The following is a 20,000-nucleotide window of genomic DNA, read 5'->3' as shown; positions in this document are numbered from 1 at the left end:
ACACACACACACACACACACACACACACACACACACACAGAAAAGCATATACACACATACACACACACACACAAACACAGACACTCAGACACACACGCACCTACACACACACACACACACACACTCCAGAGTGCTCTTCTGAGCAGAGGGAGGGAGACCTCGGAGACACTGATACCCTGAGGGAGGAAGAGGAGGAGGAGGAGGACTGGAAGGCAGAGAGAGGGGGAGGAGGAGATGGGAGATGCAATTTAATTATCTACACAATGCACTGAATGGGAGGCACGTGGTGCAGCTAATGGAGAAGATAGATGTCCTTTTTAGCCCGGCTAATTGTTCAGAAAAGAGCTGGGCCTTTGTTCCACAGCCGGCCCCCTCCAGCAGGCCGCCACAGCACCAGCAGACCTAAGCGCCTCCCCCCTCGTCTGTCTCCTTCGCTCCCTTTTTTCTCCCTCACTCTAGGGGGACTCTGTGATCTCAGCAGGGCTACGGCCAGCCTGTGGCATCAGTCGACTGTGGAGAAAGAGATAGGGGCAGGATAGGGGCTGAAGTTTGCACCCATGAGTCAGCATATTTCAGGAATGGCTTATTGTACATTCTTAATGCCATTTGGAAAGAGTGGTAACATTGCAAATGAGTATGACTAAGTGAGGAAATGAGTTATCGTAATCCAAAGATAATGCAACACCTGATGTTTTCCAGTAAATTACAATCTGTCCGCACCAGGAAGTAGGCCTACTAACACACATAAATCAGACTAACCTGCTTACAGAACCACAGCACGGCTTCCCACAGTCAGCCAGGTTCATATCATCTGCTAACTGTCAATACCATGGCAACGACATTCATCCATCCCATGCACTTGGCCATAAAGAGCCAGGATAAAATAAGTCTGGAAATGCTAGTGCTGCTGCGGACCGGGAGGCCAGTCCCAAAGCCGTATAATGGCTGTGCAGCAGGGTCTCTCTCTGCAGCAGGGTTGTTTCTGAAATAGTTGTGATTCCCAAACCGCCATTAGCCGCAGTGAGGAACAGCACATGCTTTCCAGCCTCTACAATGGGAAAGAAAGAAAGGAGGAGAGAGAGAGAGAGAGCGAGAGATGTATTTTTCCGAGGTGGTATCCTGGTAACAGCTTGTTTTGGGGAGTCAACAACTACTGTTTAAAAAAAGCCCTGTAGGAGGTCCAACTCGAAACGTAAATTAATTTATAAATGTGATTTGAGGACCTTCTGCCATCTATCTTCTATTGGTATCATAATTGAATTTAAAAATGAGTGGAAACAACTCCAGAAACACCAGTAAAGTGTGTCAATGCCCCGAATGGCAGATGAACACACATTTTTCTTGAGAACGAAGAGAGGTGCTTTCTTTTCAAGCTCTGAGATGTTTTTGTACTTTTCCATGCCTGTTGTGATTTTCCATTTTGGACTCTTCTTTTAAGATCCTTTGACTGCAAAATGAAAGGAGGTGAACCTTTTTTTTGTTCAGAAAAAAAAAAAAAAGGTTTCCTTGTGGGGTTGCCTGGGCTGTTTCAAAACATTCTCCTGTTCCTATTTACCAACAACAGCAACATTAAAAGGCCTGGCCACTGCTACAGTATGAAGATCAAAGCCCTTACATAAATAGCAATAATTGTGGGTAGCAGGTAGAACTTAATGTTACCTTATGCATCAAATGCTAAATCGGAGGTTGAATCTGAGTGCAAAAATGAATTGAACAACAAACCCGCACAACCATCCCCCACCCCCAACAGCCACTACCACTACCGTCCCAACAATATAGGCACTCAGTGAACTCCAGTCAAGATATTAGTCAGCAACACCATTAGACTTAATGGCTGCCCCTGGGCACCAAAGGACCCAGGCTGTCCTTTTAAGAGTACAAGGAGCTCATTAAGACCAAAACAAAAAAAGGGTTACTGAGAGACAGGGAGGGAGAGCAAACGAGTGAGTGAATGAGTGAGTGAGGGATGGAGAGAGAGGGAGAGGGAGGGAAGTAGGGAGTGAATGAGAGGCAGGCAGAAGTGTGAGGCAGGCTGCTCCCCCCACTCCACCTATCTCCATTCACCTCAACAGTACACCCATCCGCAAACCCCCACTCCACCCCACCTCACCCCACCTCTCCACCCTGCCACAGAAACCACACTGCGTCTCTGTCGCTTCCACCATAGCTCATATCTGTCAGTTGAAACACTATCCAGGCCGGCTAATGGAGACGGCACTGAATTCCTGTTTGAAAATCCATACATGATCAATAGTGTTGGCTCGCCCGGCCTCCTGATCCCATTTAAAGATATGCACTGCCCAGCCATTACAATGCTGCCGTACCAGGGCTTTTCTCTCTCTCTCTTCTCAGTGATCTAATAAGCTTAGCCTGCACACAGATGATGATTGAAGGGCTTTTGCTGAATCCAACAGTATTTCGAGTCTTTGGATAATATTGTTTGAGGTCTAAGATCTGTGTTCTATTCTCTGTTCTGGTGATCAGCGTCAGGGCTGTGGATTGTTCTGGACAGCCTCTTCCTCAGTTGTCAGTATTATTTTGCTGCACATGCAAAACCGGCAGATCAGTGCATGACAACTGCAATGACATGACAATCTGTTGCCATGGCAGCTAATTTATTTAGTGCAGGGAATTGTCTCCCTTTCTCTCCCCCCTCCTCCTCTCCCTCTCTCTGCCGCCCTGTCTCTCTCTTTATCCATGACATCTTTTTCTATCTTTTCTGTATTGCTCCCTCTTCAAGTTTTATCCTTCAATATTCTGTCCCATTTTTCTTGTCCACCCCACTGTGTCTTCGCTCTCTCTAATCCTCTTGATTTAATATGGAACATGACATAGTGATTGTCTCTAATTAAAAAAACATCCAAAAATAAGTTAGAGAGAGCGGCATGGAGGGGAAAAAAGGATGTAAATAAAACCAAGCAAATACAACATAATCCTCTCACAAATCAAATGCTCGCAGGCTACTGTGATGGATGGCCCAATTGAATTAGTGTTGATAAATAGCCCCAAATATTTGGGTCAACCAGTATCTAGTGTTGGCCATTTGTTTATGCCTCAAACTTTCCTCTGTGAAGAGGCCCAACGCTCCATTCAGGGTGGACCAGCGGGAAGACCAGCGTCCCAGGCGCTCCTCGGCCCTGGGTTGGCCCTGTGTCGGCCCCGTTTTGTTCATCTGGGGCTGGACATTCTCTGCTGTGGGCCTTACGGAGAGGGAGACAGACACGGCTTACTTTATTGATCCAGCCGAGGTGGGCAGGAAGCACTCAGAGGTGTTTATGAGGGAAACCGGTCCAGCGCTCAGATTCCCAGCCTGCTGCTGGCTTGCTATGTGTCCACAACGGTCATCACTAAGCAAAGCTTAGACTAAAAAGCTTGCTGGGGGGATTGGAGAATTCCTGTTATTAAAATCACATACATTCCTTACAATTCAACAATTAGTAAATGCAGAGCTCTATACAGTAGGTTACAAGTTTAATGCCTGCCTGCACATTTGCACTACAGTTCTGCTCAGAAGTCTTCCCATATTATAAGAATCTACCCAGTGTTTGCTTAATTCAATAACATGGGGAAATCCAGAGGCTGTTTCAGTGTGGTCTGTCACCGACGAGAAATAATGAAAAGCCATGGCTTCATAGTTTATTGAAATATCATTACTTTTATGTTTTTAATGGGCTTTTAAATGTTGAGAATAGCACTGTGTTAAAACCAACATCAGTAGGCAAGGCTTATTATGCAATTTCTTGCATCAGGTTTTTATATTGGGTAGGCTAATGCAGGTTTCAAGCTCTTGCTCAAGTCAGATTTCGAACATGATGTGACTTCTGGTTCCTTGTGCAATAGCTCTGTCATTGCCAGTAGAATTCCATATAAACTTAACACAAGTGTTAAGCGAGAAGGGGAAGTTCCCAGCTGTAATGTTTTGTTTCAAAGAGAAAAAAATTAAAAGAGAGGGAAACATTAAGCTTGTCCAATAAACGATTAAAAAAACCTGACTGTGACTTGACTTGGAGACAAACGTGTAACTGTTAAGAATTGACATCCCCAGCGACGCTACGTGATAATGTAGTGGGATTCTGAGGAGCCTCAGCTGAAAGGAATGTAATTGAATTGTGAGGCATTTGGCCTCGCTAACGCCGCCCACTTTGTAGTGTCGTACATGTACGCTGCTGTACGTGCTGCCTCTTCCGCACCGACAAGCACAGAAACGCCCTGACGAAGGTACAGGGAGGGAGGGAAGGAGTGAGTGAGTGAGAAAGAGAAGAGAAAGAAAGAAAGAAGGAGAGAGAGAAAGAGTGGGAGAGAGAAAGCGAAAGACAAGCTAGAGTACTAGTAATAAACGTCGCCGAATGTCTATCAATTAGGGAAGGAAAAAATACCATAAAGAAAGTTTAAGCCTTTTTTCGGGAAATAACATAAGACTAGACGATATAGTCTATAACATAGTTTGGGACTATTATATTGGGGGAAAGAAACCCTGCTGAACATACTAAATACATGATCATGACGGCAGCTGTTGATATGAAACCAACGTTAACCATAATAAAATCTGAGAAAGTGGAAGGTAAGTAATTAAGCGTGTTGTGCAATATTATTTCACTATCCATATGTCTCTAGAGAATATTTTTCCTCTTTATCGTTTATTGTAACAACTGTGGTTGTAACCTATAGCACATGTTATACATCTGCTTTGTATGTACTGAAACGTTGAATCAAAGATGCGTTATGGCAATTGTAGAAGTGTCTGGTGCGGTGTTGAATGTATCTCTGAAGTAACGGAATATTTGATCCCCGTGTTGCATGTTTCCAGTTGCAGAAACGCCAAATACTGTAGCCAAAGAACAGCTGCTGCCTCCGAACGAATTGTGTGTATGTGAAGTAGGCTAATCAGCGAGACATTATATTTCTGTCTTGTGTTAAGATACATGCTATGAGCGCATCAATTATTTATAGACGTGCGCGGATGTAACATATTGATCCTGCAGCAGCGTTTTGATCCGCTGAGAAAACGCGTTGGTGTTATTAAGTTGCTTATCACTGTCTAATGAAAAGACAGTGACTTGAATGGTTATATTTTTGTTGGGCTTTTTGGAGTTTAAATATTCTTGCTAAATCATGTCCATCCTTGTTTAGCTTCTGCGCTTCGCCGCCTGTGTTAGGTGGAGCTGGCTATTTGTTGGTCTCGCGCTTTTGACAGTAGGTTAGCCTAAAACCCTGCCGGTCCGATTTTAAATGAGGCTCCTGTTGCTATTGCTAGTAACTTAAAACAAGTGTGAGCCAAATGTGGCTAAGATAAATACTATCGCTGAAGTTTCGCTACTGGTGCATGCGACTTTAAAAGCTGTTTTGTCTTGCTCTGCGAAAGGTTATAAGTTAATTTAGTAGTGGCAATTTAGTTTCATACTGTTTAATATTGAATGATTGATTGGTTTATTGTCGCCCCTTATTTGTATTAGTTATCAGTCAGACTTGTATTTTCTTTCTATCTTTCTTTCTTTCTTTCTTTCTTTCTTTCACCATCTACCTGACCTTGTTTGACCACTACATTTTAGCAGACAGACTCATTCTCAGCCCCCCCCCCCCCACACACACACACACACACACACACACACACACACACCCCAACATCCACCCACCCCAGCTTACCACCCTCGACCTAACCGGCCAGGCTGAAGGCAGGGAGTCAGGGCATGTGGCTGAGGTAGTCAGCAGGATTTCCCGCCTGACCAGAGTCTCATGAGGATGAGGCCAAGGTGATGAGTATGCAGTGTAGGACTGCGCTTTGGGTTCATCCCTAGAGCACTGTGCCAGGCTCTCTGTGTGTGTGTGTGTATGTGTGTGTGTGTGTGTGTGTGTATGATTCTGGGAAGTGTTTGTGTGTGTGTGTGTGTGTGTGTGTGTGTGTGTGTGTGTGTGTGTGTGTGTGTGTGTGTGTGTGTGTGTTGTTCTCACAGATATCATGGGCGGGTATAGTTACTGTTGCTCTGTGGTACCCTTGTATAGTATGTTCATTAGTAGGTTGAGTGGATAAATAGGTGACTGTGGTTGCAGCTATGTGTGGCAATATCATCATAAGTGCTAGCTCTTAGCTAGAGGTTTGAATCAACTGTTTGGTTAACCTGCAGAGGGTGCACACATGCAACACACACACACACACACACACACACACACACACACACACACACACACACAGAAACACTTCCCAGAATCATGCACACACACACACACACACACACACACACACACACACACACACACACACACCCTCTGATGGAGAAACATTCTTGTTAAATACAAAAAAAGTGCTGACAGTTGTGGAGGGCTTGCCAAAACTTCATGCTATCTTGCAAAACCATTTTGCAATGCTAGCTCCTTCACTCCTCACTCACCAGCCGCCACTGCCAAGGGTCGAGGCATCTAGGTCAGGAGTGCGGTCACTCCTGTTTACTCTCACCCTAGCCTACTAATTAAACCAACCTAACCCTAACACCCCCCCCCACACACACACACCCCATCCCTGGCATCTGATGAGCAGTGAGCATGCTGCGGGATTCAAACATATAGGCACTGCTAAGGTTCTCAGGTCAGGAGAAAGATCATTTTTTAGTTTAGTTTAGTTAAGTCGAGACAGACGTTGACTATGCTTTGACAGTTCAGTATGGTTTGTGATTGTGCAGAGAGGTTGTGCAGTGTGTAGTATCATGTTTGTGCTAAAGACTGTTACTTTGAAGGTATACTGTAATCGATCTTATTTTTAGATACATTTTTAATATTTAAATTGTTTTAATGTTTTTCTGTGGGCTTATGAGTGACTGAAACCAAGGCAAAGCGCCAGATGTCACGTGTGACCGGTAGCTGAGCTAATTGCACTTAGTTTCACATCTGAGGCCACTAAATGTGCCCTGCTGAAAGTGACTGTCTGGTGTGCCGACGTGTAGACATAACAACAAGCATAACAGTCTCAAGAGATAGTGGAATTTCAATTGCGCCAGATCCCCCAAGGTGATGGGTCTTTGTGTTCTCCCTGAGAAGTGCGCGGCCTTTCAGTGCCAAAGGTTTATCTAACCAAACACAACTCACCCCAGCACTCAAAGGCCTCAGCAGGAGCAAAAAAATCGGACAGCCATATCTTATTCTTTTTCCCGTGTAAAATCCCATAGGGATACTACCCTGAAGCAATTACGTATATGACTACATCTCTGTCTCTCTCTCTCTCTCCAGTAGTGTGTTCCAGGGTTCAGTGAATGACAGGAATGTTTGTGGTACGGGTGGGCCACCCGCTGTCCTCCTTTATCTGATTGTGCTGCTGCAGCATTCGTCTCAATTGGGCGGCCAGGGCCCTGCGCGCCAGCCTGGCCCTGGACTTGGCTTGGCACAGACACTGTGGTGCCACAGGTTTGTGACAGATGCCCCCTGTCACTGACCATAATCCCAAAGGCACTCCAAAAAAAGAAAGAAAGAAAAAAATGATCCACATCAAAAGGAGATTATGTGAACCAGCGACGGTTCAGCGTTGGATCTCCATGTCTTTGGGAGACATGGAGTCTTTAGTTCAGTATGTCTGTGGGCACGATTGCTTGTGTTGGCATTGTTGCATAAGAGGGTGCAGCAGTGGGTTCCCTGGGTATGAAATGGTGGGCAGCTAACCGCTATGCCACCCGGGCTCCTCTTTCTAGGTGTGTGTCTGTGCGTGTGTGTGTGTGTGAGAGCTGCTTTGTGAGAGAGAGAGAGAGAGAGAGAGAGAGAGAGAGAGAGAGAGGGGCAGCTGAGCAAATAGAACTCGAAGGGTGATTCGGGATCTTCTGAAGTGGGTCGCCGGCCGAGCACACAAACAAATGACTTGAGTCTGGCTTTTTTTTTTTTTTAATTAATTCTCTGTTATGTTGAAGAAAAAAATAGAAAGAAAATAAAAATGGCACTTCAAAAGACTTTTATGTCTTGAACCAAGTCATGTTTTTTTTGTTTTTTTGTTTTTTTAAACTGTACTTTGGAGCTGGCTTCTAAGGAAAATGTGACACACCTTGTTAGTCAGCACTGACATGCCCGCTGCGACCCAGAACCTGTGCTAGTCATGCTTGCGGCTAATGTTTTCTTAGTTAGTGGAGGGCAGGCGGTGCCATGTCAGCAGTGGGTCTCTATGGCCTGACTCCCACCCGCCTCATGACGTGTGTTAACGAAATGACCACCCCCTCACCCCCCCAACACACTGAATGTACACTTGTTTAAATGACCTGCCCCCTTATCCCTTTTCTTTTTCAGAATGCCATGCTGGTGACTTCACATCTTTATGGTTCCCTTTAAAGCTGTCATAAAAGGCAGTGTGTTACCTTCAGAATGCCCCAGCGCGCTAAATAGTAAGCATGTGTGAGAACAGCTCATAGAGACAGAGAGACAGAAGGAGAGAGAGAGAGAAGAAAAAGACAGAGATAAAGAGGGAGACAGATACAAAGACAGACAGACAGAGAGAGAGAGAGAGAGAGAGAGAGAGAGAAAGATATGTAATCAAGTACACTCACGCTTTAATGGATGTCTTAAAAGCACTAGAACAATGGCGTTGAAAAGGAGGACAGTTGATTGCACTACCAAATTACTTAGGCGGCGCATGCATTAGTAAGCTGAGCAGCACTTCTGACATGGCAGACTATTTCCGAAATGTCAGTTGACCTCACCCATCACAGCGATCCCCACAGCCCCTGAGAAGGCACTCTCCCTGGGGTGTACGTCTCTTTCACCATGCCAGACCCCAAAAAAAAACCCAACACAAAAACAAAACAAAGAATGCAGCATGGGACGCTTCATTCCACATTTAACTGATCGGCCCTCCTTCTTTTCTCCTTCTCTTCCTCCTCTCTTCTTCTCTCCTCCTCCTCTTGTTTCCTGGTTTTGCTTTCTCTGTTAGCCACATGCTCTCCTGTCTGGCCCCCTCTCACAGTGCTCTGGCGTCCCGCTGCTGCTATGTTCGTCTCATCCCAGACGCCTGCTAAAGGCTAATTACTGAGTCACTCTGCCTGTAGCATAGTGCTGCCGACGCCACAGACAACCCCTCTACCACACACACACGCACACACACACACACACACACACACACACACACACACACACACACACACACACACACAGACACACACTCACACTCACACATCCAGATGATTCTCCAGACGTCACAAAGCATGGCTGGAGACCCTTTGCTTCTTCTTTTGTTGTTAAAACCACATACACACACATACACACATTTTTTTTATTTTTTCCACTCACCTCTCTCTTTCTCTCTCTCTCTCTCTCTCTCTCTTCACACACACACACACACACACACACACACACACACACTTACTTACATTAATCGCCTCTCTCACTGTGACTTTATTTCTTTCCCAGACACTCTTTCTCTCTCTCTCTCTCTCTCTCTCTCTCTCTCTCTCTCACACACACACACAGACACACACTTTCTTGTATCTGTTACTCCATCTGGTTTTGTCCCTCTCTCCTCCGGTGCCTGATCTTCTGTGACTCAGTGCAGTGTTGGCTTACTGCTTGTCAAGGATGTGGAGGTCGACTCGTGTCGTGTTTGCACGCCGTCTGTTTTAGACATCACCAAGAGAACTCACAGGCCCACTGCCTCTGTCTCTACCTCACAGGCCGGCCCCGACCCAATGGGCCAAAAGAAAGAGAGAGAGAGAGGGGGGAGAGAGAGAGAAAGAAAGAGAGAAAGTGGTTCCGGGCACCACAGCAGACGAGTCTGGGCTTCTTAGGCCCACTGCTACGGTGTGCATTTTCACCTCGGCCACCTGTTTTTGGAGTCAATGCTCCAGCTTCTCGAGCAAGCTCTCGAGCGCTGGTTTTGCCATCACCCGGCACCGCCGACGGTACCCCGCAAAGTGCAGTAGCCGCCACCTGACTGCGTTGTGGACAGAGCACTCCTGTCGACAAAACTTACGAGCGCTACGAGTTTTTCCACAACACATGGATTCGCCATGTGGACCCGGCACTCGCAAGCGCTCACAGCGTGCAGCAGCTATGCGAACCAGGTGTGGAGCCCCTGACACTTCAAAAAACGTTTCTTTCTTTTTTTTCACTGTTATGTGGTGAAATACGCAACACTCCTCTGGATGGAGACGTGAGAATTCTATGCCTACGTGTCGTTCGTATTTTTTTGTGAAGCACGGAAGGTACATGCTTTCCTGGTGCAAGCTGCGAGCGACCAGGGTAGTAAAGGGGGGCGTCCAGCTGGGTTCAGTTTCTCCACCATCCTCTTCTCCACATTCTTTGCCCAGCATTAGGGCTGCCCGGGCCATTAAGAGCCAAACAACACGTACTGGAGTCATCTGGCCCAAGAGGCCGGAGTAATAATCACTGGCTTTTTCACAGGCATAGCATGTACCATAAGGGCTCTTGGGACGCATACGCCAGCTAATGTTTGTAGGAGAAAATGTTTCTGAAGAGATCTGGTCGTTTGACAAGTACATTATATTTGGAAAATGGCCACAATGTGTTTATAGTGGTCTCTCACGCAATGTTGGCAATATATTGGTTCACATTCTTACAGTGTCTCTGCATGTTTGTGTGTTTGTGTGTGTGTGTGTGTGTGTGTGTGTGTGTGTGTGTGTGTGTGTGTGTGTGTGTGTGTGTGTGTGCGTGTGTGCACACGCATGTGTATTTGCAAGTTTGTTTTGGTGTGCGTGCCTCAACTTTACCAGAAATCTTTTCACTTGCTGCTTGCAACAGGACTGTGTGGAAATACACTGATGATATCTGTAGCAACCAGCTGAGATCCAAACAGAGCAACTGAGTTCCTCTAGCACAGAGCCACACCACATTAACACCTTAGTGACCCTAAGTTGAAACACCAAAGCGAAAATCTTCAAACCTACCCTAGTATGGGCCACCCCATCACAAGGTTTGGGTTCTAAAAAAAACATTGTAGTGTTGTGTTTGCCAAAACCAGAGAACTTTTACTCCTTAATAGGTTTGCGATTAAAATGCCATCTGAGCTAAGAGCCTGGTATTATAGCTGTTTCTTCGTAACATCGTAAGAGAACACACGAAAACATGGAGCCACTCACATCAGGGATGGCAAAACAGCCATGGAATGCGTGGCATGTCACTCAAAAACAATTTGGTCTGGGGGGAATTCATTAATTGAGAATGCATCTGTTGCCCATTCCCTGATGCCTAAATGCACAGAAACCATTAACTGTATGTATAATTACTCACAGACTCCGACACACTGTACCACGTAGTGACTTTATATACATTTATTTCTATATACTATATATGTGTGTGGTACAGTTAGTCGATGTCAGGAAGGAGTAAATACGCCCACCTATTCCTTCTCTATTTCATTGCATGTTTTCCATCTTAAATCTTTGCTGACTCTGAAGGTCCACACTTTGTGTTGGTAATCGCAAAAAGCACAGAGCACAAGTTTGCTGAAAGAATGCAGGGGATCGAGTAAACAGTTTGTCATTTTTTCTCGTTGCTTTGCTCCAGTACCTAAACAGTTCTTGCAGCAGTTCCTGCGGATCTCACTGCCAGTCGCTCGATTGTTTATAGCTGAGCGAGCCCATCAGGAAAAAAAATGAATGTGCCTCCCTCCCTCTCTCCCTTTCTCCCTCCCTCCCTCTCTCTCTCTCTCTCTCTCCCTCTCTCTCTCTCTGTGCCTGGGCCACCTGCTCTGCTCTGCTCTTTGAGCTCCAGAAAGCTCGTTGTGCCTGGCCCACATCTCCCCATGTGTTTGCACATGTCAGTTGGTCTGGTTTAACTGAAAGCGGTCCAGCTACCACACGATTGCAGGAGGCACGGTTCGCATGCAAAGGGAGACAGAGCACACTACAGACAGAGAGAAAGAGGGCTCGAGGGTAGGAGGTTTGGGGGTAGAGTGGGGCAGATTAGATGGAGCAGTTAGGGAGTGAGGTCTTTTTTTGTTGTTCTTGAAAAGGCCGGTGGTTGGCCACTCCTCCGTGGTGGTGGTGGTGGCGGCGGCTGCTGTTGCTGCGGCAAGACGCTGATGGGGCGTGTTGGCGCGAGCGCTACTAGGGGGCCACAGCCGGCCATAGCCCCGGCGGTCAAGAATAGCCGCAGTGTTCCAGGGGTGGGATAGCCCCGTCCCGTGACCTCGGCGAGACTGGCGGCCTTGGCACGGTCACCGGGAAATCGCGAGCGCCCACTTCTATTTTGGTCACCTAGCCCCCACGCCCCCCCGGTAACCCCTGCTGTATTCACATGGAAATCCAAATACTAGTAGAACAAGCTCTCCCCTTCAAACCACCACCTCTCTCAGTGGGAGCTTGCCGGCTTGAATGGGCTCTCTTCATACTGGACAACTTTATTACCCATCTCTCCTTCCCTCCTCCTCCCTCCCTCCCTCCATCCCTCCCCCCCCCCCCCTCTCTCTCTCTCCGTGACACTCACTGTGAGAGATAAGCATCTTTATCAAAGCAGGGGCTTGTGATAGCAGCATCACCTCTGGAAAGGAAAAGCCAGAAGGGAGCGTGCTTCCCCTGCAGAGGCCCTAAAGATGGGCAGACGATGGCGGCTCACTCGTGCGTCCCTCCAAAAACGGCCTGCCGCTGGAAAAAAAAAGGCCGCCTCGATAGGGGAGGGAGCAGAGTGGGGCTGGTTTCTCAGAGCACACTGGCGTATTTAGCCCTTCCTTCACCCCTCTCTACAGTAGGGCTGGGCGACAGGAAGCCAGCCCTCTCACATGCATAAACACAGCGCACCCACACACCAACTGCAGACAGGGAGGGAGAATGAGAGAGTGAGAAAGAGAGAATGGGAGAGGGTGAGAAGAGAGGGAGCAAGAAAGAAAAGGTGCATTGTTAGACCCTTATGCAAATTTGACATATAGGCCCAGATAAATTTTGGCCCCAAAATAACTGTCAGACCATGGAGTGACCCATCGAGACCCCAATCACACTCCCACTCGCTTTCTCTCACGCACCCTGAAAGGGACACACACACACACACACACACACACACACACACACACACACACACACACACACACACACACACGCACACACACACACACATACATGCACAATGTCATGCACACTCATACACTTACACACACACACACCCGATCTTCAATCTGGTGCCTATTTATATCCTATCTGTGAACACAGCCAGTGTTCCTCCCGTTGGGCAGAGCGTTGCCTTTTCCCCGCATCTCATTGCATCACTTAATGGGAATGGACTGGGGGATTGGGGGTGTGTGTGTGTGTGCGCGTGTGTGTGGTGTGGTGGGAGGGGGGGTTATGAATGAGAGCAGTCAGAGAGAGAGATAGAGGCGTTGCGCTGGCACTGTGCCCACTGTGATGTCAGCCCGAGCCCTGTGAGACTCTCCCATTCATCGTCCAGCTCAGTCTTGTGATGGGAACACATTTCAGATGAGTGATTCACCCCTTGCCCCACCCTGACACACCCCACCCCCCCGCCCCCATGCCGTCGAGCATGACCCTCCTGGGGCCACAGAATCCCAATTTCACACCCCTCTGCCCAGGCCTACGGGCCCAAAGGGCTGCTAATTTGGTTCACGTGTCCCCTTGCCCCTCATTGCTTTACCCCTCCTCACACACACCCACACACACATACACACACATGCACACACACGCACACACACACACACACACACACACACACACACACACACACACACACACACACACACACACACACACAGAGTCTACACCCCGCAGACCTGGACCCTCTCAGCAGGCAACAGGTCTGCAGGCCATTGGTATGAAACAGCAGAGCAACAGCTGGTGGAGAGATCTTCTCACCAGGGAGAGCTTAAGAGAGCCGTTTCTTCTACTAACCTGTTGACAATCCTGATCGTTTTTGTGGCACTTTCGTTTTTCATTTAGAGCACGGGTTAAAACAGCCCTTTTATCTAACTTATATAATTCTTACTGTTTTGGTCATTGTTTTGATTTAAACTGTAGGTGAGCAGTGTCCCATGCTTGTCTAAACTGACAAGATTGGTGCATGAACGCCACATTCCCATTGTCAGTCAGGAAGAAGGATGAGACTGTCAGAACATTAGCCTCTGTGCCTCTGTGTGTGTGTGTGTGTGTGTGTGTGTGTGTGTATGTAACAGATGACAAGAGAGAGGGGCTACAACATTCAGGTCCACCAGCCTGGTATGGCATCAATGTGAATCATACCGTTTCTAGAAACTTCCCCTAAAGAACCCAATTACTTGGCTGAGATCTTTGATCTTTTCTGTTCACTTAATGGAAGGAGCTTCAAAGAGACCTCTGAGGGTTTGCACTCTTAGTCACTTTGTCTCCATACAGCGAGCAACTTTTTCTTATGGAAATAAGCTGACCAATGCAAACAAGCACATTTGTTAATAATGATCAATTTGCATGCTACATGTCGACGTGCCAGACCACAGAGAAATGTTTGAATGTTTTGGACACTTTCGTACACATGCAGACTGCAGCACATCTTAATGTCAAAGAAGCAAAGCTTCAAGTGGGAGCACGAAGTGTCAAGTGGCATTTAAGTTTTTGAAAAACAGGTGTGGCGTTTTTATCGTTGTGGGAGTTCTGACACACCATACTCTGAAGCGAGAGTGAGAGAGCGGTGTGGCTGGGGGGCTCCACCCAGAGAGCCACACATTTGGGTGCTGTGCAGACAGACACAGTACTGATATGGCCTGGGGTCGGCAGACGCAGGCCAAGCGAGGGCCGGATCCGCGCCGGATCTGGCTGGGAATTGGGCAGGGTCAAACCAGAGAGGGTTAAAGCGGAGCTAGTTATCAAGGATCTGCTGTGCTGTGCTGTGTGGGCTGCGATCAGAGTAGAGCCGAGTGGAGCACAGCAGAGCACAGCACGAGGGGCAGAGGGGGAGGAGGAGGAGGAGGAGGAAGAGGAGGAAGACGAGGGGAGCAGTTCGAAAGTGCAGATAAACTGAGAGGAGTCCATCTCAAATAAACCGTCTGTTACATCAAAGGGAGGCTTAAGCTGGAGACAGCCTCTCTCTCTCTTTGTGTCTCTCTCTATCTCTCTCTGTGTGTGTCTTCTCTCTCTTTCTCTCTCTTTCTTTCTTTAAATCTACATATCTGTCTCTGTCCTGTGCCTCGCTTGCTCTGAGCCGCCAGCTCTGCAGTTAAAACAGTTTGAAGGCGCCCGCTCTCCTCATGACACATCACCTGTGTAAGGCGGGTGGCTCTCACAGCCCGGAGGTTTGCAGTTTGTTTGCGACTCTCAGACAATAGGTATGTTGCTGATTTAGCGTCTGATGCCTCCGCCCCCACCTCCGCCCCCCCTCCCCTATGTCTCTCTTTATGTCTCTCTCGTTTAAATAAAAAAAAAGGGCTTTGTCTGTGGCAAACTTTCATAAGCTGCGCCTTCGTACATTTGGTAACAATGAGCAGGCCTGGTGCTGGAGTTCGTTAGCACACTGCCATGTGTGATCCGCCGTTCAAACGGGAACATTAATCTTCCCCGCAGAGACTGGCTCGTCGCTGCAAAACATGTCAGACGCTCGCTCTCGCCCAAACAGATTTGCATTCCTATTTTTTTTTTTTTTTTTTTTGGCACTCCTCTCCTGAGGCGATGGATGGATAAGGGGTGAATTTTGGGTAATGTGAAAATGGGGCCCCGTTTTTTTTTTGTCTTCTTTCGTCTTGTTTTTTTGACGCAAAGCCAATAAAATGGAGCAGCTAATGTGCAATTAAGAGCTCCAAATGGAGTGAGGGGGGAGGCGTCCCGGGCCTAATTGAATCACGCAGCAGCACATTATTGTTCTCATCCATTTGAGAGCTCCTGCTTAATGTAGTTCTGTCAAGTTCCCCCAGCCACAGTGCCTGGTCACTCAGATGGGGTGGGAAAGAGAGAGAGAGAGGGAGTTAAAGAGAGAGAGAGAGAGATGGTGGGAGAGAGAGAGAGAGTGATGGAAAGAGATAGAGAGAGAGAGATGGTGGGAAAGAGAGAGAGAGATGGTGGAAGAGAGAGAGTGATGGAAATAGAGAGAGAGAGAGAGAGAGAGGGTGGGAGAGAATTAGAGAGAAAGGGAGTGAGAAAGAGAGATGATGGAGAGAGTAGGAGTGAGAGAGAGAGAGAAATGGAGAAAGAAAGAGGCTGTATGGAAGGAAGGACAGCTGTTGTGCATTCCAGACAGAGCCTGTCGCGTCAACGAGGAGCAAAGAAAAAAAAGAGAAAGGACGAAAAAAGAAGGGGGGATGGGAAAAAAGCGTGAAGTACGAGTCAGTCTGAGCTGGCAGATCAAACTCAGAACGCAGTAGCACTGCCAGAACATCTGGGGGCTGGAAGAAAAGCAGTGACTGGGAGCACACACACGCACACACACACACACACACACACACACACACACACACACACACACACACACACACACACACACACATAACACAAACACAAAAGCCACCACACTCACAAGCCCCGAGCCCAAAGCCTCCCTTGTCGTGTGATACCAGAGAAACCTCAATAGATCTCAATCTCTCATCTCTTCTCATTAGGGTTAGCATGGTCTACACCCCCACCACCACCCCGCCTCTTTTCTCTCCAAATTAACTCCGCAGTCACCGGACCTCCGTCTGTCTCGGCCTCATTTTATGGGCCTCACACTGGGAGGCCGCAGCCTGGCTGGGCCTGGTGGAGGCCTGAGGGGTTGGAGGGTGGGGGTTGGTGGTGGTGGTGGTGGTGGGGGGGGGTTCCCCCTTCTTCTCCCCCTCTGTCTCTGCCAGCCCTAATTGGATCAGGGGCGAGTCACTGGGCACTGTTTAACGCCGTTAAAAAGGCGCTTCTGTGTGTCCTGCCGAGTGCCCGGTGGCTGTGAGGAGCGGAACAGAGACCTGTGTGTTTCGACGACCACCCCACCAGACCCCCGTCGTTCCCCCCCTCGGGACGCCACTGTCCACCAATGCTCCCCGTGACATCATCGTCCCAGTGGCCTCGACCTCGCGGCCCTGACTGCCGGACCCCTGCAGTGGCCGGCCGACAGTGGCTCCTCTGTCTCTCGGGCCGGAACATGTGGTATGAGGGGCACTCACTATGAACCACGTTCAGGGGTTATCAGACACATATCGGACCCCATGGTCCTGGTCCCACACAAGGCTCTTGTGGACCACCTTTAGGGCTTTGAACAACGGGGTCAAAAGGATAAAAGGGCCATGTAGGGGGTCAGCAGCAAGCTGGTTGACATATCAAGTGACCAACCAAACAAGCAAGCAAACAGTAGTGGGCAATACTCATTCTCCTTCACCAAAAAGCACACAGAATAAAGCAGAAAATCTTGTCGCTCTCTCACGCACCGTTCTGACCTAATTTCACTCCATCTAAAAGTCATCAGTATGTGTGTCTCTATTGTGTAAGTGCTTTCATCATTGTGAAATCCCTGTGGAGGCTCTTACTTGGAATAGCTGCTTAGTGCTGACTGCTAATGCTATTGGCCTTCTCTTGTGTCATTTTCTCTCTCCCAGTAGCACTGACTGCTAATGCTAATGGCCTTCTCTTGTGTGCTTTTCTCTCTCCCAGTAGACCTGGACTGCGGGGATATGCCGCTCCTCACGCCTGGAAGCAAGGAGATGATGTCACAGGCTCTCAAAGCCACCTTCAGCGGCTTCACCAAAGAACAGCAGAGACTGGGAATCCCCAAAGGTAAAAAAATAAAATAAAAAATTCCCTCAGGAGTTTTACGCTGGAACACTGAACTCTGTCTGTCACGCAAATCAGGGGCATTCCACACTGTTTAGAGGCTATTTGGCACATTATAGAGTTTGAGACTAACTGCGTGTCCCAAATGATAAACAATGTGAATGTCACATTGGCAGTTTAACTTAAACAGTTTGTTTGTCAACTCAATAAAGCTGTGATGCTATTAGGCAGAACACAACATTCGATATATCTGATGCAGACAAAGTGGAGGAGGTTTTTCTGCATGTTGTTTTTTCTTAGACATATCCACTGTTGCTCAAAAATGTGTGGTTTTGGAGGCAGATCGCTAAAAAGGGCAAGAAGATAGGCACATAACAGCTATAAGCAGCACTTGTGAAATATGTTTTTCAAATTGCGGCAGACCGCAGAGAACTCGGCGCTGTGTGTTTCGGGTAGGCTCAGGGAGCGTGCTTAGTCCTGGCCTGAGTTTGTGTGGCCTGGTCTGTAAATAGCGGAACGGAGAGGGCCTGTCGGGTCAGATTCACTGCAGGATGAGGGACGTGTGACGGACCCAAAGCTCATCAAAGCCCCATGAAAGGATCCCTCCTTGGAGCTCATTTAGCGTTCCAACACCACCACTGAGACTTCAGTCAGAATATACTGTATGTTTTCCCTTGGTATGGTATTCAGTGAGGATATATGGTTTCCATTTAAAAAAAAAAAAAAGTTAACAGAAAGAAATGTGGTCCTGTCCTCGGCAAGCCAAATGTCACAGTTTTAAAGCTAATAGTAGACTACCACGCAACGTGGTAAGCTATAGAAAAGAGATCAGAAGATCAGAGGGTCTTGTTGGCCATCTGGTCGAGTCAGGAGTCAGCAATAGATCTGACTGCCAGAAGGCACACACAATGGTACGATTTTTGTTTTGTCTGCATTGTATTAACGAGGATAAATGAATTGTGATGAGAAAAGCATTTTTATGAGGTGAATATTCAGACCATTCACATTTTTAGACCATCCAGTGTCAGATGTTAGACCATTATTAGATAGACTACATTCATAGACTGTAGTCTTTTTGCATGTTTTTAATAGACTCTGGCCTTTTGCCTGAGGAGATGATTGACCCCCCCATCGTCTCGCCCTCATGACAATGGCGCTTTTTGTCTCTGCAGATCCCAGACAATGGACAGAGGATCATGTCAGGGAGTGGTTGACATGGACAGTGAATGAGTTCACCCTGAAGAACGTGGACTTCCACAAATTCTGCATGAACGGGGCCAGCCTGTGTGCGCTAGGGAAGGACCGCTTCCTTGACCTCGCTCCCGACTTTGTTGGGGACATCCTTTGGGAACATCTTGAAATGCTGCAGAAAGGTGAATGGGAACGCTTTTCATCTAAACATAAACTGTGTTCATTTCTTGGAAAATCTCTGTATTGTGATGAATGTGGCATCAACTATTAATATTACTTTTACATTAAATATATATAAAAATAGTCAATGCTCAGCATATATATCTGCATGTAGGCACCAACATGAGTACACCAACATTTTCTGGCAATTTACAACTGACAGGCACTTGATAAACAATGGATATAATTTAGCAGTGGCAACAAAAATAGAGCTGAATTGTAATCTACACCTTGGCGGTGAAAAAGGTTTGCCGGTGGTATGTGTGGAGGTTGAATGGAAAACAATGGAATCTAATGAAATCAAAGGTCGAAAGCGAGTGCACCAATGTGCAGGGGGTCTGATACAGTGTCTTTTCTTCTCCCTAATGCAGAAGACACAAAACATTTCCCAATCAACGGCTTGACCTCCACCTTCCAGGAATCCCGCTATACCTCAGACTACTTTGTCAGTGAGTAGCACTCTTGTCACGTTCCATCTGTTCCCCCGCAAAACTCTACAACTCTACAAGTCTTATAACTAAGACAAAGCCCATCTGCCCATTCTGCTGATTCACTGGCTGTTTTGTTCAGTGTAAATAAAATGAGTTAGTTCTCAAACAAGCAAAGGCAAAAACACTCATCTGAGTGTGGGTGATGATCCTAAACATGGTGATGATGATGATGATGATAAAACTCACTGACATGAGATTTGTCATGATATCATTCCTCCCACTAGGCTATGGCATTGAGCATGCCCAATGTGTGCCGCCCTCAGAGTATACAGAACCTGGCTTCATCACAGAGTCCTACCAGACCCTGCACCCAATCAGCTCAGAGGACCTGCTGTCACTCAAATACGAGAACGAATCGTACCCCAACGTCATCCTGCGGGACACGCCCCTGAACCCGCTGCAGGGGGATTACTTTCCCATCAAACAGGAGGTTGTCTCTCCCGACAACATGTGTGTGGGCCGCATGAGCAGAGGTGAG

General features: G+C 47.4%; 1 protein-coding gene across 5 annotated transcripts in view; it reads left to right on the top strand.

Annotated features, from left to right (window-relative positions):
- The window catches only part of ets1 (v-ets avian erythroblastosis virus E26 oncogene homolog 1), a 41,289-nt gene that overhangs the window by 11,902 nt on the left and 9,387 nt on the right, over positions 1 to 20,000 (top strand). The window contains exons 1-5 of one of the 5 annotated variants that reach the window (XM_048265102.1): positions 4,220 to 4,561; positions 17,505 to 17,624; positions 18,794 to 18,994; positions 19,403 to 19,480; positions 19,747 to 19,995. In XM_048265102.1, coding sequence (XP_048121059.1) covers positions 4,495 to 4,561; positions 17,505 to 17,624; positions 18,794 to 18,994; positions 19,403 to 19,480; positions 19,747 to 19,995 — 715 coding nt within the window. In that variant the 5' untranslated portion in view covers positions 4,220 to 4,494. Of the gene's footprint in view, positions 1 to 4,219; positions 4,562 to 17,501; positions 17,625 to 18,793; positions 18,995 to 19,402; positions 19,481 to 19,746; positions 19,996 to 20,000 lie in introns of those variants that run through there. The other 4 variants (XM_048265101.1, XM_048265099.1, XM_048265100.1 and 1 more) reach the window with 4 other exon arrangements.

This window comes from Alosa alosa, chromosome 15 (assembly GCF_017589495.1).
Source record: "Alosa alosa isolate M-15738 ecotype Scorff River chromosome 15, AALO_Geno_1.1, whole genome shotgun sequence".
Classification (NCBI taxonomy): Eukaryota; Metazoa; Chordata; class Actinopteri; order Clupeiformes; family Clupeidae; genus Alosa; species Alosa alosa.
This window is presented reverse-complemented; position numbering and strand designations above follow the sequence as displayed.